The sequence below is a fragment of the Aspergillus welwitschiae genome, assembly GCF_003344945.1.
Source record: "Aspergillus welwitschiae strain CBS 139.54b unplaced genomic scaffold BDQ94scaffold_112, whole genome shotgun sequence".
Classification (NCBI taxonomy): domain Eukaryota; kingdom Fungi; phylum Ascomycota; class Eurotiomycetes; order Eurotiales; family Aspergillaceae; genus Aspergillus; species Aspergillus welwitschiae.
Genome location: NW_020798806.1, coordinates 1 through 20,661, shown reverse-complemented (window position 1 = coordinate 20,661; position 20,661 = coordinate 1). Strand labels below are relative to the sequence as shown.

The window sequence follows — 20,661 nt, the reverse complement described above, 5'->3', positions numbered from 1 at the left end:
GTGCAACTCAGCTACCGCCACCGAGCGTACGGTAGCGCAGATAAGGGGGACCCCTCGATTCGAGGCAACACCGAGTGAAACAGCACAATAGTGGTGATGGTCCTCCAACCGGGACACTCAGAGCGGTACCGCGGACGGAAAGAAATGCCGACTGCGTTCAGGAAGAGGCCTCTAGCTCAGCATCGGAGGTCAGTTCGGCAGCAGGATTAGCCGCATGACTGCGCACTGATGGCAAACATTGCTGCGTCTCGATTGATAGTACTGCTGTGTTATCCGCGGGGTGGCCCCGTTGTAGGAGCTAAATGTAATTTAGACTCTTTTGGTTTTCTCGTAGACCTAGGGAAGAGCGAGTCCGCCGTTCGACCCCAACGCCGCCCGAAGTGGACATTCTTTCCAAACGAAAATGGTCGGACGGTGGAACGAACGGCCATCGGCCTGCCAAGAGTCAACGCACATCGTGGGGCAGTCGCTAAGCGCGTCTGGGCGGCAAAATCTCCTATCGTGGTGAACAATCGTTTTCTGACGGATCCACAGAGCCAAACGCCGTCGCTCCGGGTTGCCCTGGAGACGCCCTAAGGAGGGTCTAGGTCTGCACGAGTGATGATTAGAGTGGACCGGGCCCTCATCGTTGATTAAGCCAGCACCAATCTGGTTGCGTCTGACACAACGGTAAGTACGGAGTACTCACCCGTGATTTGTTCTCCGGACTCTGTCCGTCTATTGGACGGAGCAGCGCGGAGTCTTCTACCGTGGTACGACTTCAATAGTCCTGAGATGCTCCAAACCCTACCGGAGGCAGCAGCTGACTCAAAAAGCATTGGTTCGGCTATGTCCGAGCGATCGCTCGCCATCGAGCGGGTCAATCTCTATTGGGAGATTTCGGCAATACAGGCCATGTGCTTCCGATTTCAATTGAGAAAGATAGGCCACCACCCCGATCCGGTACGCCGACGTACTCTGTCCTTCTTCAATTTGCAGAGCTCAGAATGAACATGATGGCGAGACACTGTCAATACACCTGTGAAACACCAGAAACGCATCTCCTCGCTAGGTGTCACGTATATTTTTGCGTATGATTCGAATGTACGGAAGAGCGACCGCCTGAGTCATAGGTAAGTTCCGATGCTCGGTCCAGGCGGCAGTGAACTGCTTGCGACGTTGACTATGGAACGACTCCACCATGGGACCGTGATTGTTTGCTCATGAGGATGTGGACATGCTGTCTCAACACGTTCCCGATGTTGCCTCGGCCGAATGATGAAAGGTTTTCGCACTGCGTGAAAGGAGCAGAAACTGCAAACGGACCGCGAACGGACAGGTTGCAACGAACGGCCACAGGCCGAAGTATGTGCATCCGCAGAATCGACTGCCTAGAGACGACCTAAGACCTACTAGTCTGACCACGCCTAAAACACCGATCCGCTGGGCAGACAACCACGGGTCGTGGAACTTTGCGTGTTACTCGAATTTCGGGGTTCTGTCATCTTGCAGGCTGATCATCCGGTTGGTTCTTCCCACAACTCGGAGATTACCCGGCAGGGGTACTAAGTGCAACACACCAGAGCACATGGTGGGGAAGCTCACCAAGAGCTGCCTGCTGCGGAACATGCGCGGCTCGAGTCAGTAAGCGCAGCACATGCCAGGAAATGTACAAAGGTTACAGCTCGCTGCAGCCATCATGGAAATTTCGGTTCATACTCTATAAGACGGTGTATACTTCTTTGTTGATAGCCCGAAGACAAGAAAAGGGTCCGCAACGGACCGATAGACCGCAGAAGATGGACGGCTCATCAAAGTTGATGGGTATGCAAAATTGATCAATGTTCAACAGCAGTGGGGCCTCAGAAATGCTTAGATAGTAACCGGTCAATTAAACTTTCTGCCTGCTTTCGTTCTATGATGTACTTAGCAGTGTTATGAGATAATATAGACTCTAACACATATCGAACATAATACTGATCTAGCCATCGCTGCTCTTCAATTTTCAGTTATTACTGTCAATCCACAGGCTCCGCGCAGCACTCCATACATCATAAAATGGGAAATTGATAATTGTACTCCGGTTTAATATCTATATATTTTCTGCTAGACCAGGTTAGGCTTAGCTCAGATCAGCTGACTTTGATGAATACTCCCATGATAAAGAGATTACATTTGTAATTCTGGGACCTGTGAATTTCCCCTATTGCAGTTAGTTTTGCCGCTTTCGGCTTAGTTGCCCAATACGACGTACTGTCATCACCGCCCGTCACCCCTCCGAGTATATAAGAACCTCCTACCCTCTGGCCCTCCCACTTCACCCACTTCCCTTCTTTTCCCTCAATCCCCCCTCCCATATTCTGCACTCACCCGATCGCGGCCCCCTCGTCTCATCTGCTCCGAGAATGAAAAATCTTGCTGCCTTGTTTGCCACCCCGCCCCCCTCCTTTTTCCTTGTCGGAAATTGCGGCTGCGGCCTCGTTCCCCGTCGCCTCCACCCCTTCAGCTCTGACCGGCTGTTCAGGTGAATCGGGCTTTGCCGCCCTTTGCCTAGTGGTTGTATGCATTATTTTCTACCCTTTATCCTATACGATTAGAAAATGCGTCTCTTGTTTGTACGGGATCTTGGTTTGTCTACCAATTTTCAAAGGTACTCACCCATCTACCATCCGCGCTTCCCTGATCCAAGGACAAAAGTGACTGATGCTTGAACAGGCTGCAAGGCTGATTACACGTTACGGCTTACGCTTATTCCTTCTACCCCTCATCCCTCACACCCTCTTACCCGTTTCCGGCGCTCGCCCGTCCTTGCGTCTCTGTCTCCACCCCAGTCCATGTTGATCCCGAGTGTCCTGCTATGCGATTGGATTACTTGGAACAGTGACGAAATTGCGCCTCGGAGGACCATGTCCAATGGCATAAATGCCTCATTCATGGCTTCGGCCGGCTATTCGGCACCATCACCGTCATCGCCATCGCCATTGCCTTCACCATTCACATTTCCGCGGCATCTTGCTTACCGATTTTATGGCCGATGGGTCCTTCATCTCCGATCGTCCGGTCTACCGCGCCCTGTCATTAGTCGAATGTGGAAAGAACGACACTACGAGTACAGCTGTTTGCTGTTGCGGTGCTACTTGTTGAAGCTCAGCAATATTTAGTGATGATGTGACACTTGCTGGAGTTCGAGCCATGCATTAAAGCATTCACTCTTTTTGGGTAATCCTTGCATTGTCCCTGTGGTGGACCGTGACTCTAGGCAAACTCCATGGACTGGTCGATTGCATTGGCTGGGTTCAAAGTGAATGGGTACAACAATCAATTTTTCAGATTCATGGCGCGTGGGGCGCGTGAGCACGAATACAGGGACGGGCTTAGTCCATCTCCATCCGGCCCGGCTTTCGGAGGCGTGTACTCCATTGAAGCCCCATTTTAAGGGTCTTGGAACTTCAGTCGGTCCCTGTTTTGCTGCCTACAAATACTTTGGTCCATCTCGAGAATTTTGGCACAGCTACGCAGCACAGCACGTTGAGCATGGTAAACCCATTTCTGTGAACAACGATCAAAACAGGCCCTTCGCGCACCATCGCGCAACTGCTTCGTCCAATGGAGTTTCTAGCCGCCCTCACGTAAATATCGTTATCCGTCCAAAACAATAGCATTGTCGATGAATAGACAAATAATCAAACAATTCGAGAAATGCCTCAGGCGCCTTCATCGAAATCATCAAAAGGAAAATGATCTCGGACACTGATAATATCTTCCGGAGTCTCAGCTGCTTCAAGCATTTTTGTCTTCATATCACGGGCCACTCCTTTCACAGCATCGTAATCATCATTTGGAACCCAACCCAAAATATCAATACCTAAGGCATATCGCATTTCTTCCATTGCAATGTCAGCTTCTTTTTGACGAGCATCTAAGTCAAGGGTTTCCCGGACAGTGTCCTCTGAATAACCCACTGGAGCGACTGGATGAACACTCCTAGTTTGATCTGCATCAGTAGTCTGAGCAATTGTCGGCCAATGCTGTATAGAGCGAATGAGTTCTGCTCGCAGAGATATTGAGTCTCCCTCCCAGGGCGTACCAGCATTCTTGAATAGCCGTTGGCGGAGGATAACAGACTGATCAAAGATGGCATCATAGTGCTCTTCATTTAGTCTTCTGGTGAAGGCAGCGTACAGAAAATGTATCATTCTTTTGCGCCGAGTCTCTAGTAACGATGCTTGCTCGGATGAAGGCAAAGAACCGTAACATGGAGGTAGAGTAAGCTGAGGTTGTTTCAGCATCTCCGATTCGGGATCACCATAATTCTGGAAGTGAGCTGGTATTCCAGCAGCAATACCGAGAGGAAGAATAGAACAATGCTGCCAATCTATAAGTCCAACTATCTCATTTGAATCAGAAACAAGGATGTTATTTGGCTGAAGATCTGGATGGCGCAGGACAGGTCGATTCAAAGTTGAGTCGCTTGCATACCCTAAGCAGGATATCATTTTAAGATAGTTGGAGAGGTCTGTGATGTGACTATCAGGTGAGACATGCTTAAAATGATAGATTTCCCTATAGAGCCGGTCATAGGGCAAGCGAGGTTTTGCATAGGCTTTAGTCCAGGCCAATTCACGTTCACCAGCTGCTTGGAAAACCCCCATGGATGACAGCCCTTTCTTAGTTAGCAATGTCGACAAAACAGCCCTCAAAGGGAGTCCACTCACAAGGACCTCGGTCGATATTCAATAGATCCCTTTTATCATGCCACCAGCTATAGTGAGCTGTCGGTCCTATGCAGAACGCCATACCGTTGGGTTCAGTGAGTTGTATTCTGCTCTCAGATGAAAGATCTTTAGTATAGTAAAGACTTCCAGATGCAGGAAATTGCAGTGACATCAATCGCGTCTCCCATTCAATTATTTGTTTCATGACCTTGTGTTGTTCCTTTGGCGTCAATCTAAACCATTTATCGCCGAGCGGGATACCATCCAACTTTTCCATAATAATGTACTCAGTCCCAACAGGATTCGCCTTCGTCGAGCACCACGCATACACCTCTGGTGTGGGAATACCATGCAGACGAAGATAGTCTAAAGTTGCCGCTTCGCTCGCTACAGTATAGTGTTCTGGTACTGTGCTTGGGTATGAAAGTCGCGCAATAATACATTTCCCGTCGCTGAAAGTGGCCTCAAAGATGCGGTTGAATCCGCCTTCAGATAATTTTTTAAAGGTTCTGAGATCGGATATCGAATGGCGAGATGCATCAGAAATAACGTTTTGAAGGGCGGACACATCAAACTCAAGGAATCGTTCTGCAAGACGGAGATGTTCGTTGAAGCTTCGAAAAGTCAGCCTTAGAAGAAAGCCATAGTGTCATAAGCACTTACATCCATCTTCCAGAAGTGTACCGGAAAAGCTCACTATGATGGGTGAAATCTGATTGTTGCCCACAGTTTGTCGAAGCTTTCACATGCTGTGGGTTTCCAAGCTTGTGAAAGCGGAAAGTTCGGGGCCGTAAAGAGCCGAAAAGCTTTCGTGTCTTGATAGAATAGTTTTTCATCATGCTACTGCAAAGAAGACAAGAAATTCAGTTAAAGAAAAGAGCACTAGGAAGGAATATTGCGCTTATTTAAATGATTTAGCTTGAACGTCCGTTCCACGGGATAATTTTAAGGGAGATCTCTCTCTGACGGAAGAATGTATTTCCGTCTTCTCTCGACATGATGGCTGACGGGATGTGGGCCAGCCGACGCTGGCGATCTAGCCCCTTATCGGTCTCGAGCCGCTTTGTCCCCATGTTGTACGCATGTATCGTTACACTGAGTAATAAAAAATCGTAACCCATATAATCTCAAGAGTACTTTGTAGTGAGAAGGCTAGGCCAAAGAGTGGATACATTAAGATGCTAATCATACCAACCCCACATCAAGATTCTCGGATCCCGTTTTCAGTTGGGACCCCACAAGTTGCCAAATCCTAAACCTCCGACAATGGCGAGGTTAACAAGGAATAATATTCTGTATAAGTACCAGAAATTAGGGAAGAGAATTAGCTTCTACTCGGTTAAACTTGAAACGATGATGACTCACACTCCGATTAAAGCTCTTCCTCAAGTGACTTGAGTGCCTCATCAACCTCATCCTTTGTCGCGTCTTGCTTGACTTTAACGGTCCCAATGACGGCATGAGTCCCCCCATGCTTATCCCTCCAGTCTTTCCATGAACTGGGAATCTTTCCAGCATTGGGCTGCACCTGGAACTTGTGGTACACAAGTCCATTCTCTTCAATGGTACCATCATAGTCAAAACGGACGCCGTGGTTTTCCAAATCACTTGCGGATTTCGGCCATTGAGTTTTGCCTCTCCCGACTGTCGGTCGGGCGAGTTTCTCCCAGATCTTGGAGCCGCGGCCAGTAACTGCATCCATCACACTGTTCCATGCTCGGCGCGACATTGTCAAACAGTGTAGGAGTAGAACGACAAAGGATACGATATTGAGTTTGAATTAGTCGCAGATAATAATCAGCAGGGTAAAAAGGACAACATTGGGGTGCAATCAACTTTGAGGGCAAATATATGTTCTTATATGTCCGAGAGATGAAGCGTTTCGCCTACAATTGTTGAATTATAGTGTAAGAAGCAGGTCAGTCGTGAGTGGAAAGCAGAGAATGCACTTTGTGTGATATCTCCTGCAGCTCGCAGCGCTTAGCGGTAATTTAGTAAAAGAACCTAGTGAAATTACGCTTACACAGTTACAGATCCCGAATTAAGACAAATCAACAGTAAGACAGACTAGATGGTCTGTGTACTTCCAAAAGCATGAAACGGACTTGTCAGGGCGATCGATGATCACTTTTCTGAAACGAATCATAAGTTGTGTCCCTCCACTAAACCAACATTCCACCCCCCAAGTCATTCGTACGTACGGTACTTACGGAACGAAACATTCAACCTTAAGTCAACAGAACGTCAATTGGTTTATTGTTATTATCAACTCGTGGTGTCTGAAAGGGCTCTTCTTGACGGTAGCTATAACAGGAGGCAGCTCGTTGATTAGATAACATTGCATGATAGCTTTCGGACTAGCGCATCAGTTACTACCTAGGGATGTCACATGACGGAGCTCTCAGAGTTAGGGTAGACATTGGTCACCCGAGCGTCTGTGGCCCGTGCGCTGGAGCAGTTCAGCCTTGCAGAGCGTAATCTGACGCGAACCAATACGAATTCTTGACCGGTCCTAGTGTTCGTTGGCGAAGCCCTGGCGCTACGGGAGGTCACCAGACACTAAGTTTCAGCAGACCGCCCAGCCAAGAGAGCCGCTTTTGATTGGCGCAAGACTTAAGAACCAACTGGGCTTCCGTATGATATCAGCAAATGGTTGCCTGAAGGAAATGTGGATTTCGGCGCCTACTGTGCCATCATCTGCCGCCGGGCCAGCCGGCCATCAACGGCGCAACGGGGGACAATATGAATCCATGCGCGAGGCTGTCTCATACCCACAATTTCACTGTCATACCGTCTAATAATAAGTCCTGGTAATTCAGGAAAATCCCCACCAACGGTCCAGGCTCCAGGCTCCAGGCTCCAAGTAGCGCCTGGTTATCTCTCGTGACGTGGCGAAACAGGGGGTCAGTGATTCGGTAACCGAGTATTTAGGTTTCCCAATTTTCCCAATTTTCCCCAAACCCCCCAAACCCTTCATATCTCCCAAATTTCCTCGACTCTCCCATTACTCGCCAGGTCTACCATTTTCACCATATTCATCACTTTTGATTGTCCCCGCTACTTTTCTAAACATGGGGTCTCCAGTGCAGGATCCATTCATAAAACCTTTTGAGGAGGAGAGGGCAAAGTACAGCAGAGGTCATCATGAACCAACAACTCACCAGCTGAATCGCTTCAGTATCTACTGCGAGCTCCTAAGACAAGATCCCGAGCTCCTTAAGGATAAGAAGAGCTCTACACGTTCCAGAAAGAAAACAACACGGGAAAACTTATTGAAAATCTCGAAACTCAGCTCCTCAGTCTTTATCCTGAGCTGCTTTCTCGTGTCAGCCACGGAGCTAGGTAGCAAGAGCTACCTCGAAATTATCCCGAAACTTCGAGACTGGTGGAGATCCGTTAAGCATCCAAAAGCGTTAGCCGATAGAGCCCGCGTACTTTGCGAGATAGAAGGCGTTGACTACGTGGAGACTGGTGAGGTACCAAGTATACATTCTAGTGGACATTAATTTACAGTATTGCGCAGTTAATACCTCTGAGGACCATGAAGACCAAGTCAAGACCCCCCCCCAAAAACCTTCAGAAGGCTCGATTTTCCTGTACCGCAACGAGATACCAATGCTCCAAGTCAGCCTCCTTCCAAGCGAGCCACCATACCAAGCCATCGACCTCAGCACTAGTCATCTTATTAATTTCCTTTTGACTTATGAGAGTCTGAGCGACCGGCAGGCCGTCGTGAGGTTGTTGCAACAGTACGAACCAACTTGCCCGATTCTGAAGCTGAAGATGCCCTTGTCCAACGCCTTTCCTTCGGTGGAGATGAAAGTCACATCTGATGTCGGGTCGAGCGTTTGTCTTTTGTTCGCTTGGGAATTGGCGAACGATCTCATCATTTCATTGGGATATTCGACGACGAATATAGCGAATTGATAACGAGCCCAAGAGCAAAAACTTCTCACCGGGCTTCAGAACAAGAAGGACTACTCCAGGTAGCCCGTTGCTTTTCGTGTACTTTTCTGGCTTACCCAACACCCGAACTACTCCCCCAGCGCCAGTGTTTTTAACGAGGAGCGCCATCACAGTTGAGTCTACTGCCATGACTCCGGAGGTTGTTGTCCACGCATCCAGCGCAATCCCATTATCTGGCTTTTTGCCATTAGCAGACGTTTCCTTCAAACCGCAAGAGCATCCTACCATATTTCCCGCCTCTTTGAGCAGTTTATCTGTCATGTCTATGATGTTGCTGTCTAGCAAGCCATCGACAGATATACCAGCATCCTCAACTTCGTCCCTGTCCATCCTCTTGATCCAACCCTCGACCTGGATATTTGGAGTCTGATTCAATTTTGCGCGCTTGTCATGTATGGGAGGTAGATGAGGTTGAACTATATAGGATGACTCGATATCAGTGACTTGCAATAATAATTTGTTGACGAAGGGTCCTGCTTCTTGCTCAGGATACATGTAACAGGTTAAATATTTTTGAGTAGGGCTTGACAGGCGGTCAAATCGAGAATTATACTCACGAAGCTTTGGTTCCCCCTCAAATTATAACTGATAATCTGTATTTGTGTAGGCGACCTGGCAAATCACCGTTTTAATCAACACATAAAGAACTTCCCTGCGTGCCCAACTGAGAATCCAAGAAGTGGGGGGAAGGTGGGGATTGGGCCCCCTACTAGGTGCTCACATGATCGGAACACCTCAGCCCACCTTTCAAACCGCACGTCTTTCGCCAAGGCTACTGTAAGTTATTAGGGGTAAATAGAGCAGACTCAGCAGTAGTCTAGATTTGATAGACATTCTTTTCTGTGTTGAACCTTTGTCATCTTGTTGCGAGGAAGATATGAAGGACAACTCTCGGTTATTCCCAGGTTTCCCAGGTTTCCCATGTTTCCCATGTTTCCCAGGTTTCCCAGACTTCCCAAACTTCCCAGACTTCCCAGACTTCCCAGACTTCCCAGACTTCCCAGACTTCCCAGACTTCCCAGACTTCCCAGACTTCCCAGACTTCCCAGAATTCCTAGGTTTCCCAGGTTTCCCAGCCAGGTATAGACCCATGAATAGGAAGGATATGGAGATACGGTCATTGCTGGAGCAGGGAGGGGGATGAGAGCTTCCCAAGTGACAGTTATATATATAGTCATGGCCATAGCATCTGCAATGGGTGTGATACTGACCTTGAAGTCTAGTAATTCTACAAATCTACTGTTTCAAACTTCGTTGTCCGTTCCTGCTCTCCTTGAATTACCATGTATTGCCTTGCTAGCATTGTTCCGAAGGGTATGAGACGGTGGCTGGTTGGGTCCAGGTTGCAAAGCCATACGGTCAGGCACTTACGTATATTGCATATGCTTTTATCTAACAATAGATTAGACTATAGCCTTTATTGGCGTGGAGAGAGGCCCCGACGACCTCGTGGTTACTTGCCTTCGTGGCAGGTTTAGGGACCGTCTTCTCTGGAGCAACTTCAAGGCAATTGGGCAACCGGCAATAGTTGCAGTTGCTCGTGCTGGTTGGCACATCCAGAGCTTGGATGATATCGCGAACTCAATTAGGGAAGGGAGGTTCGACGAGCTAGAGCTAGAAAGAGCCCGTGAAAACGCAAAGGAAAAGCTTGCATGGATTAACCGATTATCGTCTGGACCACCGAGTCGGTTTAATTAAACCATTCATGTATTAGAGAAGCCAATAGGCGCGATTTCCAGAACCATAAATGCATGTATTGACGTACAACAATATCCTGGTAGTGTATGAGCCGTCGTGCACAGCAACAGGGCAATGCGTCTCACACCCGGCATGTCGTACTTTAGCCTTAGCTATGAAATTTTTGGACGAAGGAAGATTGGCCAGTTGTTTGAGCCAATTTCCTGACTCCAGGCGAGGGCTGTTCCTATATAACCCCTCGAGTCCCTCATTCTGAGTGCGTAGATCCTGAAGTTTGCACTCACTCCTCCAGGCACAACATGGATAGCTTGCAAGGGTTGGACACACTCAAAAAGATCCTTGAGAATAGCTCCATAATTGTTATTTGCCCACCATGCCTTAGGGGTTTCTCCCGTGCCGACGTCTTATACTCCCATTTCCGCGAAGTGGGAAAAACAGATCAAATGCATGCAGGTCTTGCTAAAAAACAAACCGACTTCGCAACTTTTCATGCCTACTACGAAAGGGCTATCGGGGCTCCGATTCCTTCTTCTGAATTGCGCGATGGTCACAAATGTTTTAAGACCTGGTTCATAGTGGAAAATTATAGAAGAGATGCCGAAAACGGTTGGTGGTCTCTTTTCCGTATCAGATTGACCCGCTAATCCACCTATTTTAGGAGCGGTGCATCCTGACGCTTCGCTAGGAGAGTTATTCAACTTTGATGCGCTCGATGACTATGAAGCCACCTGTGTCTAGTCTCACTAGTGCTTTCAAAGCGAGCTACGACACGGGAAGCAAAATGTCAGTAGGAAGGATAATCGCAGGCGAACTCACCATATTGCATGGTCTAAGCATGAGGCTACTTTGTGACATTAGGATAATATGTTGATGTTGAAGGGCTATGTGAAAAAGCGAATGTATGTTTGTGTACTCGGCGATGGTAGTACAACAATGAAATGGAAGGGTCCAAGTGGCGGATCTCAATCCATGTCATAGTATATGATACGCTGAGCAATTCACTAGCTTCCAGTTTCTTTATGCGAGTCTTTGCGTGTACAGCTTCCGCATTAGGCAAAGCACAATCCAAAGGAGCCTTCATATGCAATGATTTCAGCCTTGTAGTGATGAAAAAGCGAGAGATGTCCTGATGATCGGTTTGAGCTGAGCTCATTGTACTGTCTCACTGGCGGCCCGAATCCAGACTCTGACTTTCTCAAACTTCATCCCGACCGGTCATGAAGGTTGACTCGCTCACAAGCGGTGGGGTAGTTCCCGCATAGCGATCTGTCCACTGGCAGCTTCGTAGCTAGCGACGCTTATAATGTACAATATTTCTGCCTTCAAGGTACGCTTGAGTTGAAGGCCTAGCTTCACTTAAGGCTTTATCAGAGGCCTCAAGTGTATACTTGACCTCCGCCACGTCAATCTCCCTGCTGTCGACAGCGCCAATTTTTCCAAGGACGTATTAAAGTGTCCAGGGCTGCCGCGTGTGGGTCAGCCACTCATCATTTTACGGTACACCACGTATTGTTGTCGGGTCTCAAAAACACTCCAGCCCCGCATCAGTAGACATTTAACCGCATCCCACAAACTCTCCTCTCCTGCTTCGACATGCCCAGGACGATGTCTAGACTCGAAAGGAGCTTCAATACCCAAAGTAGGGTTCTCCAGAAGTCAAAAATAAAATATTTATGTCCAAAGTGCCTCCAAGGTTTCTCCCGCTCCGACGTTTTATACCAGCATTTCCGACAGAAGGCAGATGCGATCCATAAAGGGCTTGATTCGAATAAAAGCAATTTCGCACTGTTCCTTTCAAGCTATCGGGGATGTATGGGATCTCTGATTCCAGCTGCAAAGCTACCAAAAGCGCCAGATTGTTTTGATGTTTTTTTTGTGATTGAACACTATGGCGAAGAAACAGAAAGCCCAAACATATCAGATTATGGTATGCAGTCTATATATATGTCCCAGTCCATCGACAATTCCCTTTACTAAAACGAGCATGCTTCAAGCCCAGTCCTATACGTCTACACCTTCTATGCATTCCCACAGCTGCAACTTTTCTGTTCCGCTTTACCATGATCGCCAGCCGCGTGGCTATGATCATGATTCACATGGAGGTACTGCATTGAGTACTATGCCTGGTGAGGATCTGACTACTGTTTAGAGCGACTGCCAGTTTGCTAAATATTACCGACAAAGTGCCTGAGCAGCATGTACGACACCTGCAAATACTTCACGATGTAGAAGTGGAGGCTAAGATCTGTGCACTTCTACCTCAAATGGATAATTGGTTAGATGGGACTTTGCCTCTTACGGATCAGCCCCATCATGATCTTGGCGTTATTGTTCCGTCTGTGGATGTTGATAGGCCATTGATCCCAGTCCGAGACCTGCTATACAAAGGGGTAAGTTTCTAAATATGTTTGGTAAGTGTTCGTCGCTCATCATTAATAGTTCGGAACATTCGCCCTCATACGCACATCCAAGGATATTTTCTCGCCTCAAAACATCCCCGAGGCTGTCTATACGGTGCTCAGAGTAGACGGGCCGGGCCTAATCGGCAACCAGAAAGTGGCCATAGGCGAGTCAATTTGGGTTAGCCATCAGACAACCTTATCCGCTGGTCTGATCCTTCTGATTGGCGTTTTCCCAACGGTAGTAGTTGGACAGAAGGTCTAGCACACAGATTGTCGCGGTGTACTTAATGTGGATGAATTTACACATGGATTGTTGTCATTGCGGGTGCGGGCTGGCCTGGTTGAAGGGCTTCGTTTTGATTAACCATAGCAGAACGACAATCTGAGCACAGTTATCTTCAGACCAATGCACAGTCGCATACAGGATAGTCTTGGCACGGACGTACATAGGATGGAGATATGCCCGTGAAAAGCGTTACTACTTTGCTACCTACCTTTCTATATGTACAAAGGATGATATTGTCCAGATGCAGCCTCAGTTCGATACTCCCTTTCACAAAATGGGTGTAGCTAGTCACTCCTACCACATAATCTGGTCCAACTTCTGGCAACATACCCTTCAAGAAAACGTAACAGGTTCAACATCTCGATCATGAAGACTTTGCATGACACATAATGCCCCGAATGATCGCTATACTGCTCCCAGATAACCTGGCATACTTCCTCAAACTCACCCAGTTCGGTGATGAATTGAAGGAGCTCTTGGGAGAAATCGCCTCTTGCATCAAAATGCCAGGTGAGGAGAGACAGCTTTAGTAAGGCGTCTGGAGTGAGATCGCTGGAGATCTCTTCCACATGTCGACAGACCGTTTCATTTTGATCCAAGCGGGATATGTTTACGTAATTCGAGCCGTATATCAATCCCAGAAAATAAATATGTACCGCCTTGACGGTTGATTGAGCCGGGAATGCCAGGATCTCTTCCGGAAGTAGAGTGTTGGGAGCCTTATCCATTGGCATCAGTGAAGTTATGTAACTAAGAGTAATCACTTACCATGATTGTTTCCCAGTGAAATTTCGATAAAAGAGCCGAAACATGGGCGAATGCTCTCGAGGAGTCATGGAGGGAGGCCATGACGGCCGGAAAATGCAGATGTTGGACTTTAAATCGAGAGTCATCTAACGATCTTCCTTTTCCTACCGGGGAAATGCAAGGGGCATGTCGTCAATGTTGGTTTCTATTCCCATACTCCTGATAGGCCTTTGCGTCGGACATATCAGCGCTTTTCCTGGGGTAGTCACCATATCTTGGTGTATTGAAACTGTACGTATTGTAATATAAGGCGAACATTTCCCTTTGGGTAATGATCGTCGGTGAAGATTGGAGATTGCCCAGTGGATGTGCTTTCCCCTGACTTATCGTGCGGTAGTCTAAAGCGTATGGAGCCGCTGGCTGCCAATGAATTGAGCGGAATTGCCTGGCATACAACGACTACCCATGTGTTCCATTTTTTGTCTTTCTAGACCGCAGGCTACATTTCATGGTGCATAACAATCGACCAACGGAGTTACTGCAGTATTCGGTCCTAGAATTAGTGTTGCCAGTAAACAACAAAGATAGGCATTCTGATGTCTGGAGCAGGGACACGTGCTATACTGCTAATTCTTAGGAGCGCTCTTATAAAGATGCCAGGGGTAACCAGAGGCTGATTTAACATCCTCATACACCTTGCTCCTTGGCCATCTACTGAACTCATAATGTCCTCTGAATAACCTTACGGCCACGTCTACTATGTACGAACTAGCTATTGTGCTGTGCCTGATCTGTATATTCTATATACTCGCAGTGTGCGGGGTTTTCGGTAAACGTCTATTTGATATCTTTAATGAACTATGGCAGATGCGCAGGTCAGCACCATCCTAGCCAATGCTCAGCGATTTTCTATAGACTAACACAATCCAGAGAAATTGCCGGGCAGCTTCCGGTTTGATCTGTCTGACACATCGGTCCGTTGAAGAAGCACGACCTTAGATACACTCGAGCCGCGTCTTATAGGCAGAGGCTGACGGGGCAGGATGCTTGTTCGTCTCAAAACTGAGTATCGGTCCAGCATATGCGAAGAGTACGAGACAGACCAATGCGCTGAGCAGATATATTGAAGCGTCTTACTGAGAATAGGAAAAGTGAAGGCGCACTAGAAAGTCGTGGCCCGGTAGAAGTCTCTCTAGTATAGCTTCAGGTGGCAGGATACTGGACACCGCATGGGTAGGATTCATTGTGGGAGAATATGTTGGTATTACTGGTCAAACTCCTGAGTACGGAGCAGAAGAACTGGTATGAATGGATTAGATACTTCGCTTTCACGACACTAGAGAGTATTCTGGGCACTGTAGGCAACACTGCCGGTAGTAGATTATATACTGCTTTCACATGGTTTATTACCGGATGAGATGTTGTAATATTACAAATAATTAAGCGAGAACGCTCTCAGCCCCAGGAATTAAATCCCCTAAAAGATTAACTCAACCACACGCGTTCTGTGCCGCGAATACTTTCACCAGGGTCATCTCAGATAAGTCAGGAAGCTCTATTATGAACAGCATACCATGGACTGCATTAGTGTCCAGGACTTTCTCCTTGCCCCACTCGTACCCACTTCGGACCATGTTACGGTGTTTTGAAAAGCTGTATTGAATGTAGTATTCAATCGGGAAAGTCTCTAGGACCAGGCTAGATTGGCCCACCGATGTTCATTGGGTATGCCTTTAGCGCCTTATTCGACTTCAGTAGACGATTCCCTTTCTAGATATGATCCTCTAACAGTACACTTATGTCGTTCAATACACACGCGAGGCGACCTATTCCAATCAAGCAGGTTTTTTTCCATCGGGGGGGGGGGGGGGGGGGGGGGGGGGGCGCTTTTTTTGTTCGCTTAAGCTTCCTAAGGATTATCGAGCAGTTTGTCCTAAGAGCAACTAAAACTGATAAAGGGGACGCAGCCACTAGTAGATACCTGTGGGTGGAGTTTAGATGCAACGTCTCATTGCATTTGCTTAGACCAAACAGTGAATATCTTTCCTTCTAATTCCCAGTTTGACCGAGTAAATCATATCAAGATGCCCAATTCTGGCTGTCACCAGGACAAATCCCCCATGAACTGCGAGTCATGTAAACGGCGCCATGAAAAATGCGATAAATCCTTGCCGCAATGGTATGCCTTCCCACGGAGCACAGTGCATGGAGCCGAGTCAGTTAACCAGCGCAGTGGGCGTTGCATCGAGCGCAGCGTCTCCTGCAACTACACAAACACAGCAGTGATTGAGGAAGGGCCTAAGTATTGGCGGTCTATCAGACCGGAAATGAACTACTTGCCGCTAAACAAACTCATTGATCTTATTACCAAGCTCTATGAAAGTCTGGAACAGCGCGGCATGAGAGACTACACAATCTGGGCTCAGAAGCTGCCTCTGTAAGTAACTCTAACCCATATCGAAGCCAGAGCTGATATCATATGCAGATTCTATTCTATGGCAGGCTCCGATAACTTAGTAATGAGCTCGCTCCTCACCCTATCCGCATCCTTGTTAGCTACAATCGAGCCGAAGGTGGGAATTAAACAGACATATTTCTACTTTCGTCAGACTGCAGTCGAGCAACTACGAATAGCTTCTAGCAAGCTTTGCAGGGAGAATTATGATGAAGTCCTTGCGGCTACCATGCTACTATTATGGGCAGACAGTGAACGGTATAGAATCTCTTCTTGCCAATACCACGGGTGCTGATAAGTTTAGGTCAAGCTGGATAGCGTTGTGGACTGGTTTGAAATCTGTCTTTTATTCCATGCCGCAGGAATGGAGGTACGAGTCCGAGCTGGCAAAGTTCCTCGAGACTGAACAATACCTTCAAACCTTGGACTCGTCTTCTATCGTTAGCTGCCAGTTCAATAATAAGAATCTATCCGGTCTTGCCGATACAATTACAGTCCTGCGGCATATCCAGAGACAACTTGTGCATATTAAAAAGCACTACAATCAGGTGAACAAACTGGTGGATTTTCTGGATAAATTCCTTGGTGATATTTGTTCTCTTTCGCCAGATCAGGCTTTCCAGCACGTGCACATTCTGCGACAATGGCTCTTTTGGCTTCCTCCAGTCATGCTGCGAGATGGCGTTGACGACACCATCGGTCTAGCGGTTCTAGCACAATTTTTTGCTGTGGGACTCAACCTGCACTGCTTATTTCCAGAGCTAGGATGCCATGATCTTGGGCCATTGGCTGTGGGCCCTATTAAAGAAATTGACCGTACTGTCCGTGCGCGCAACATGGCGAAGCCTCACGACCCGAACGTACAACTGGCCATGTACCTCATGGGCATGCCCCAAAGCATCGCCACCAAGTGGCAGGAACGTCTTATCGCCGACGAAAGTGCTGTGGGACTATAAGAGCGACGTGATTATGTTATGTATCTGGGTCCTCTTTAGCGCAGTTGGAGCACCTGTGTTTCTGTTAGCCGTCGTGGCGAGGAAAGCTTACCACATCGCATGGACTGAACATGGGGAAGTACTAAGTCATCATTCTGGTGTGTACTCGTACGTTCAGTTAAGCTGATACAGGAGTCTAAAGGAAGGGGCTAAGTGGCAAATTGCAAGCAAATATATTATAGTTTCATCAAGTAATAGACATCTCAATGGCTTTCGGTTCCCATATATATCAATTTACGTGTGCGAACAGTTTCCGCCTTCGGCAGCGAATAGTCAATAGAAGCCTTCCACGGAGTTCGTTGGTCTTTCGATTTTCTCCGGTGTACTGGTTTCAAAAAATTTGAGTTAAGCTACGTTTTCGTTTCATTAGCTGCCCGTATTCAGATTTTGGATCTATTCAAACTCCGTCCCAGCTACTCTAGAAAATCATAGCTAGGCGGGAACTGCATCTTTTGCCTGTTAGCAGCTTCACAGTTAGCTACGCTCAGGAATGTCTTCCTCCCTTCAATATAATATAGCCCTGAGGACTTGACTCCGCTCAAGCCTGTCTCCGCAGGATTCCTCAAATCTTCACTTGACCTCTATATGCCCAGTAACCTTAGTGCTTCGCCTGACCCGTTTTCATGTTGAATGGCTCTGAGTTGGCCAAGGAGCCGAGTTAGTATCATCAATTTGGCTGCTCGGTTACAAGCTTAGGGGTGTTAAGGATTTTCATTGGTCGCCCTGTTCAAGCCCGGAAAATTACTTTCGCCCGACCCTCTGAGCATACGCTTAGACAATGGTCAACCGTAAACGAGTCCATTCAGCAAACTAACGTCAAGCGGGTTGGTCTTATTCGAGATGTTGGGGTCTGCTAATGATTCCCCATAAGCAGCTTGAGGGTCGCTGCGGTGTAACCGAAATCATATTCCAGGCGTGCTCTGCTTCCGGGACCCGCAACGCTGTGCTCCGGGCGCTCACCAAGTCCTCGTCTCATTATGTAACGCGAGGCTTAGAGTCCCAAGACAGACAGGGATGAGTTGTCCCTGTAAGTTTCTAAGCCGGTGATAATTGCCCACTTCCGCTTGAAGGCGATGCTGTTTCTCCACAGTCGTAGCTTTTATCATCACAGTGTATCCGCGGGAAAGAAGGGTGGCTTTTATAAGATACCCTGTCCGACCACACTCGTGCAGCTGTTCGAATCCAGGATCTCAATCTCGGGCAAGCTGATGATGGAGCTGGCGTGTGAACTCCTGCGGTCCGATAGAGTGTCTCTGACCACTGTGGAGTTTCCACTTAGAGCTTTTTATTTACCTAGAGGTTCTCGGTTGACCAAGTCGCGGATGCACGTAATGGTGCAGTATGGTCGTGTAGAATGTCCGCCTTTGCGAGCAGTCCATTCATGGTCTCGGTCGGCTCGGGTTCTTTCACTTCTACTAACCGCCGTAATTGGTGGTTGTTGCCTAGGCCGCCGCTCGATCGGCTGCGCGACGCCGCTGCTGCAAATAGCAATATCAATTTGATAATGTAAATAGTTCGTTTACGTCACTTTTAGCAACACGGTTCTCTTTTCATCAAGGATTTAATATTAAAGATCTCTATCTCTATATGAATGAATGCCACTGGATAGATGGAATATCATGATTAACATGACCGGTTAAAAGATTTGCTACGGGCTGGGTTCCGCCCCCATGACCACAAGGTCACTACTCGCACGTCAATGATCAGCGTCTGAACCTGTTCACAGTGAATTAGCCTACCTGCGATTCTGTAGTCGTCGAAAAGCTTTAACTAGTGGTTGTAACTCCACCACAGAAATGCATCAAGTAAAGTGCTACTGTAGAGAGAGTATCACGAAGTTCAAATTCCAGCTAAACCTATGCTTTGATACACGTTGGGGGCAGGACGGTGCACAAGCCTTGAAATCTCAACCCGGCTTTTCCCAGTATAGTACACACTTTCTCTTTGCTACAGCAAAAAGAGGTAGTCCTTCCAGACCCCTTCTTAGCAGACAAACGCCCAGGAAGGAGGGAGCGAGAGCACATGGGGCGCATGGATATCGTGCACCGTTTCCAACGCCGCATGTACAAAGCACGGTAGATCATGAAATGGCAGAGCTGGGGGTGCTTTGACCGGAGATACTGACGGCTGCTTGGGTGCATAGTCGGCAGGCGTCTTGTGGATGATAGTCACCTCATGTTCCTGCTTAATGTCAGTAGGGTTGCAGCGGGGAGGCTGGTAGAAATTACAGTCTCTCCTGTTGGAGGTGATGGCTCATCTGGATTTGTGTTGAAGACATAGAGTCGCCCGCTCGGCATCCTCATGGTGCACCAAGTCTCTATGCCATAGCGATCGTGGAACTCTTTGATCCTCTTGAATAGATTATGCCGTCGTTTCCGAATTTGCTCCTGTGTGTTACGATCCCAGGAAGATTTGCGAGGCTTGCCGGACTTGGATGACATTCTCTCGAGCGCACGATTCACCATTCATACTCCGTTTCGCTCCGGAAGACGCCCAGGAGATAAATACTACAAATACCGCCGCAGGAATCTGAGGATAGAACGAAGGATAGTGCAGTGGCCATTTCCGTCCACGCATCCGTCTAAAGGACTCAGCCCGAACGGTTCCTGTGCGTTGCACTGGTATGCGACAGCAACTCACATTTTTGATGGCTTCACAACTGTGGTCTGAGACGAGGGGCAGCAAGGCCCCCAGCGGAATTTGCACAGATACCATGTCTTATCTCGAGCCGTTGAAACTAGATTGCCAATTTTCGCTGCATTCGGTAGCAATTTCCACATTCAACGCGGTTGCACAGTTCAACAATCCAAGAACCCACACAGGGAGTTCCTGGCCCAAGCCTTTTACAATGCTGGTAGCAGTGGCTGTGACCGAGCAGATTCGACAGTGAAAATTTCATGAATATATATACTGGCCAATCCATCATAGTGGCTTACAGGTCTCCGATTGGATTTCAGCTTGGTCGGCGTTACGTTACCCAAAACACCATATCAGTGGATGCTGGGAAGAATGCCTCACTGCGGCGCGCAAGCAATGCCGAAGGTAAGACCGTAAAGTCGGGTGTGCTGCTACACAGGGTCGTTCAGAAAGCTTATCAAACAGGGCTTCTTTCCAAGTGATCTCCCTCTGGATCCGACAATCGACCTTGAAGCGAGATCTCGGAGTCTCGACCTGGAACAGCAAGTCGGTGCGCTGATTACCGAAAGGGACAGCCTCCAGCGAAACATGGAGAAGCTGGAGAGCGAGAACCGCAAGCTCGTGGACATTGCGGCCAAGCTAGCTGCAGAGTTCGACCGACGGGCAAGCAGCGGGCTTGACGTGGGCATGACGGCTCTGGTGTGGGATTTACAGATTAGCCAACGGGATCTCGCGTCCGAAAGGAAGATATCGTGTGCCCTGTGGCAGACGATCGAAAATC

The 20,661-nt window shown here is 47.9% G+C and overlaps 16 protein-coding genes across 16 annotated transcripts; 10 read left to right on the top strand and 6 right to left on the bottom strand.

The window, feature by feature from the left end:
* Nucleotides 1-336: 336 nt before the first annotated feature.
* On the bottom strand, nt 337-1,354 carry BDQ94DRAFT_164462 (uncharacterized protein; the record flags this gene model as incomplete). Its single annotated transcript, XM_026770017.1, has 5 exons — nt 337-435; nt 890-965; nt 1,088-1,173; nt 1,217-1,273; nt 1,331-1,354. The coding sequence occupies 5 exons, from the start codon at nt 1,352-1,354 to the stop codon at nt 337-339; spliced, it is 342 nt and encodes a 113-aa protein (XP_026619503.1).
* Nucleotides 1,355-2,692: 1,338 nt separating this feature from the next.
* BDQ94DRAFT_155518 (uncharacterized protein) lies at nt 2,693-3,275 on the top strand. Its single transcript, XM_026768476.1, has one exon. The coding sequence runs from the start codon at nt 2,814-2,816 to the stop codon at nt 3,138-3,140; it is 327 nt and encodes a 108-aa protein (XP_026619502.1). The 5' UTR covers nt 2,693-2,813; the 3' UTR covers nt 3,141-3,275.
* On the bottom strand, nt 3,196-5,681 carry BDQ94DRAFT_155517 (phosphotransferase family protein). The gene is made up of 3 exons (XM_026768475.1): nt 5,358-5,681; nt 4,695-5,308; nt 3,196-4,642 (listed from the first exon to the last, which is right to left on the bottom strand). The coding sequence occupies exons 1-3, from the start codon at nt 5,531-5,533 to the stop codon at nt 3,684-3,686; spliced, it is 1,749 nt and encodes a 582-aa protein (XP_026619501.1). The 5' UTR covers nt 5,534-5,681; the 3' UTR covers nt 3,196-3,683.
* An 81-nt stretch (nt 5,682-5,762) lies between these two features.
* Nucleotides 5,763-6,632, bottom strand: BDQ94DRAFT_155515 (uncharacterized protein). Its single transcript, XM_026768474.1, has 2 exons — nt 6,060-6,632; nt 5,763-5,987 (listed from the first exon to the last, which is right to left on the bottom strand). Exon 1 carries the CDS (start codon nt 6,421-6,423, stop codon nt 6,067-6,069), a length of 357 nt encoding a protein of 118 aa, XP_026619500.1. The 5' UTR covers nt 6,424-6,632; the 3' UTR covers nt 5,763-5,987; nt 6,060-6,066.
* A 1,045-nt stretch (nt 6,633-7,677) lies between these two features.
* BDQ94DRAFT_155512 (uncharacterized protein) lies at nt 7,678-9,317 on the top strand. Its single transcript, XM_026768473.1, has 3 exons — nt 7,678-8,165; nt 8,218-8,837; nt 8,886-9,317. Exons 1-2 carry the CDS (start codon nt 7,766-7,768, stop codon nt 8,619-8,621), a joined length of 804 nt encoding a protein of 267 aa, XP_026619499.1. The 5' UTR covers nt 7,678-7,765; the 3' UTR covers nt 8,622-8,837; nt 8,886-9,317.
* A 626-nt stretch (nt 9,318-9,943) lies between these two features.
* On the top strand, nt 9,944-11,097 carry BDQ94DRAFT_177773 (uncharacterized protein; the record flags this gene model as incomplete). The annotated part of the gene is made up of 4 exons (XM_026772990.1): nt 9,944-9,991; nt 10,068-10,330; nt 10,651-10,964; nt 11,017-11,097. The coding sequence occupies 4 exons, from the start codon at nt 9,944-9,946 to the stop codon at nt 11,094-11,096; spliced, it is 705 nt and encodes a 234-aa protein (XP_026619498.1).
* An 866-nt stretch (nt 11,098-11,963) lies between these two features.
* On the top strand, nt 11,964-13,022 carry BDQ94DRAFT_164458 (uncharacterized protein; the record flags this gene model as incomplete). Its single annotated transcript, XM_026770016.1, has 4 exons — nt 11,964-12,285; nt 12,353-12,484; nt 12,543-12,748; nt 12,798-13,022. 4 exons carry the CDS (start codon nt 11,964-11,966, stop codon nt 13,020-13,022), a joined length of 885 nt encoding a protein of 294 aa, XP_026619497.1.
* Nucleotides 13,023-13,176: 154 nt separating this feature from the next.
* On the bottom strand, nt 13,177-13,937 carry BDQ94DRAFT_17909 (uncharacterized protein). The gene is made up of 2 exons (XM_026773286.1): nt 13,815-13,937; nt 13,177-13,765 (listed from the first exon to the last, which is right to left on the bottom strand). The coding sequence occupies exons 1-2, from the start codon at nt 13,893-13,895 to the stop codon at nt 13,331-13,333; spliced, it is 516 nt and encodes a 171-aa protein (XP_026619496.1). The 5' UTR covers nt 13,896-13,937; the 3' UTR covers nt 13,177-13,330.
* Nucleotides 13,938-14,483: 546 nt separating this feature from the next.
* On the top strand, nt 14,484-14,842 carry BDQ94DRAFT_155497 (uncharacterized protein; the record flags this gene model as incomplete). The annotated part of the gene is made up of 1 exon (XM_026768472.1): nt 14,484-14,842. A coding segment is annotated over one exon (156 nt), but the record flags the coding sequence as incomplete, so codon positions are not given.
* On the bottom strand, nt 14,484-15,313 carry BDQ94DRAFT_155495 (uncharacterized protein). The gene is made up of 3 exons (XM_026768471.1): nt 14,931-15,313; nt 14,724-14,855; nt 14,484-14,668 (listed from the first exon to the last, which is right to left on the bottom strand). Exons 1-2 carry the CDS (start codon nt 15,035-15,037, stop codon nt 14,789-14,791), a joined length of 174 nt encoding a protein of 57 aa, XP_026619494.1. The 5' UTR covers nt 15,038-15,313; the 3' UTR covers nt 14,484-14,668; nt 14,724-14,788.
* Nucleotides 15,314-15,328: 15 nt separating this feature from the next.
* Nucleotides 15,329-15,741, top strand: BDQ94DRAFT_155493 (uncharacterized protein; the record flags this gene model as incomplete). Its single annotated transcript, XM_026768470.1, has 2 exons — nt 15,329-15,654; nt 15,681-15,741. Coding segments are annotated over exons 1-2 (194 nt in total), but the record flags the coding sequence as incomplete, so codon positions are not given.
* A 15-nt stretch (nt 15,742-15,756) lies between these two features.
* BDQ94DRAFT_155486 (uncharacterized protein) lies at nt 15,757-17,456 on the top strand. Its single transcript, XM_026768469.1, has 3 exons — nt 15,757-16,230; nt 16,279-16,506; nt 16,553-17,456. The coding sequence occupies exons 1-3, from the start codon at nt 15,878-15,880 to the stop codon at nt 17,202-17,204; spliced, it is 1,233 nt and encodes a 410-aa protein (XP_026619492.1). The 5' UTR covers nt 15,757-15,877; the 3' UTR covers nt 17,205-17,456.
* Nucleotides 17,457-18,316: 860 nt separating this feature from the next.
* BDQ94DRAFT_164454 (uncharacterized protein) lies at nt 18,317-18,753 on the top strand (the record flags this gene model as incomplete). The annotated part of the gene is made up of 2 exons (XM_026770015.1): nt 18,317-18,633; nt 18,690-18,753. 2 exons carry the CDS (start codon nt 18,317-18,319, stop codon nt 18,751-18,753), a joined length of 381 nt encoding a protein of 126 aa, XP_026619491.1.
* A 473-nt stretch (nt 18,754-19,226) lies between these two features.
* BDQ94DRAFT_176358 (uncharacterized protein) lies at nt 19,227-19,684 on the bottom strand (the record flags this gene model as incomplete). Its single annotated transcript, XM_026772680.1, has 2 exons — nt 19,227-19,424; nt 19,472-19,684. 2 exons carry the CDS (start codon nt 19,682-19,684, stop codon nt 19,227-19,229), a joined length of 411 nt encoding a protein of 136 aa, XP_026619490.1.
* A 150-nt stretch (nt 19,685-19,834) lies between these two features.
* Nucleotides 19,835-20,239, top strand: BDQ94DRAFT_17865 (uncharacterized protein). The gene has a single exon (XM_026773165.1). The coding sequence runs from the start codon at nt 19,867-19,869 to the stop codon at nt 20,131-20,133; it is 267 nt and encodes an 88-aa protein (XP_026619489.1). The 5' UTR covers nt 19,835-19,866; the 3' UTR covers nt 20,134-20,239.
* Nucleotides 20,240-20,276: 37 nt separating this feature from the next.
* Nucleotides 20,277-20,632, top strand: BDQ94DRAFT_176357 (uncharacterized protein; the record flags this gene model as incomplete). Its single annotated transcript, XM_026772679.1, has 2 exons — nt 20,277-20,285; nt 20,346-20,632. Coding segments are annotated over 2 exons (296 nt in total), but the record flags the coding sequence as incomplete, so codon positions are not given.
* Nucleotides 20,633-20,661: the final 29 nt, after the last annotated feature.

Excerpts from the sequence above, each read along its gene's own strand:
- BDQ94DRAFT_155486 (XM_026768469.1), top strand. The coding sequence starts at position 15,878 with ATGCCCAATTCTGGCTGTCACCAGGACAAATCCCCCATGAACTGCGAG. Across the intron at positions 16,231-16,278 it reads TGGGCTCAGAAGCTGCCTCT|ATTCTATTCTATGGCAGGCT; the intron begins GTAAGTAACTCT and ends TATCATATGCAG. Across the intron at positions 16,507-16,552 it reads TTATGGGCAGACAGTGAACG|GTCAAGCTGGATAGCGTTGT; the intron begins GTATAGAATCTC and ends TGATAAGTTTAG.
- BDQ94DRAFT_155517 (XM_026768475.1), bottom strand. The coding sequence starts at position 5,533 with ATGATGAAAAACTATTCTATCAAGACACGAAAGCTTTTCGGCTCTTTA. Across the intron at positions 5,309-5,357 it reads TACACTTCTGGAAGATGGAT|CTTCAACGAACATCTCCGTC; the intron begins GTAAGTGCTTAT and ends GACTTTTCGAAG. Across the intron at positions 4,643-4,694 it reads GAATATCGACCGAGGTCCTT|GGCTGTCATCCATGGGGGTT; the intron begins GTGAGTGGACTC and ends TAACTAAGAAAG.
- BDQ94DRAFT_155518 (XM_026768476.1), top strand. The coding sequence starts at position 2,814 with ATGTTGATCCCGAGTGTCCTGCTATGCGATTGGATTACTTGGAACAGT.
- BDQ94DRAFT_155515 (XM_026768474.1), bottom strand. The coding sequence starts at position 6,423 with ATGTCGCGCCGAGCATGGAACAGTGTGATGGATGCAGTTACTGGCCGC.
- BDQ94DRAFT_155495 (XM_026768471.1), bottom strand. The coding sequence starts at position 15,037 with ATGAATCCTACCCATGCGGTGTCCAGTATCCTGCCACCTGAAGCTATA. Across the intron at positions 14,856-14,930 it reads CTTCACTTTTCCTATTCTCA|TTTTGAGACGAACAAGCATC; the intron begins GTAAGACGCTTC and ends ACCGATACTCAG.
- BDQ94DRAFT_17865 (XM_026773165.1), top strand. The coding sequence starts at position 19,867 with ATGCGACAGCAACTCACATTTTTGATGGCTTCACAACTGTGGTCTGAG.
- BDQ94DRAFT_155512 (XM_026768473.1), top strand. The coding sequence starts at position 7,766 with ATGGGGTCTCCAGTGCAGGATCCATTCATAAAACCTTTTGAGGAGGAG. Across the intron at positions 8,166-8,217 it reads CGTTGACTACGTGGAGACTG|TTAATACCTCTGAGGACCAT; the intron begins GTGAGGTACCAA and ends AGTATTGCGCAG.
- BDQ94DRAFT_17909 (XM_026773286.1), bottom strand. The coding sequence starts at position 13,895 with ATGGCCTCCCTCCATGACTCCTCGAGAGCATTCGCCCATGTTTCGGCT. Across the intron at positions 13,766-13,814 it reads TTCACTGGGAAACAATCATG|GCTCCCAACACTCTACTTCC; the intron begins GTAAGTGATTAC and ends CCAATGGATAAG.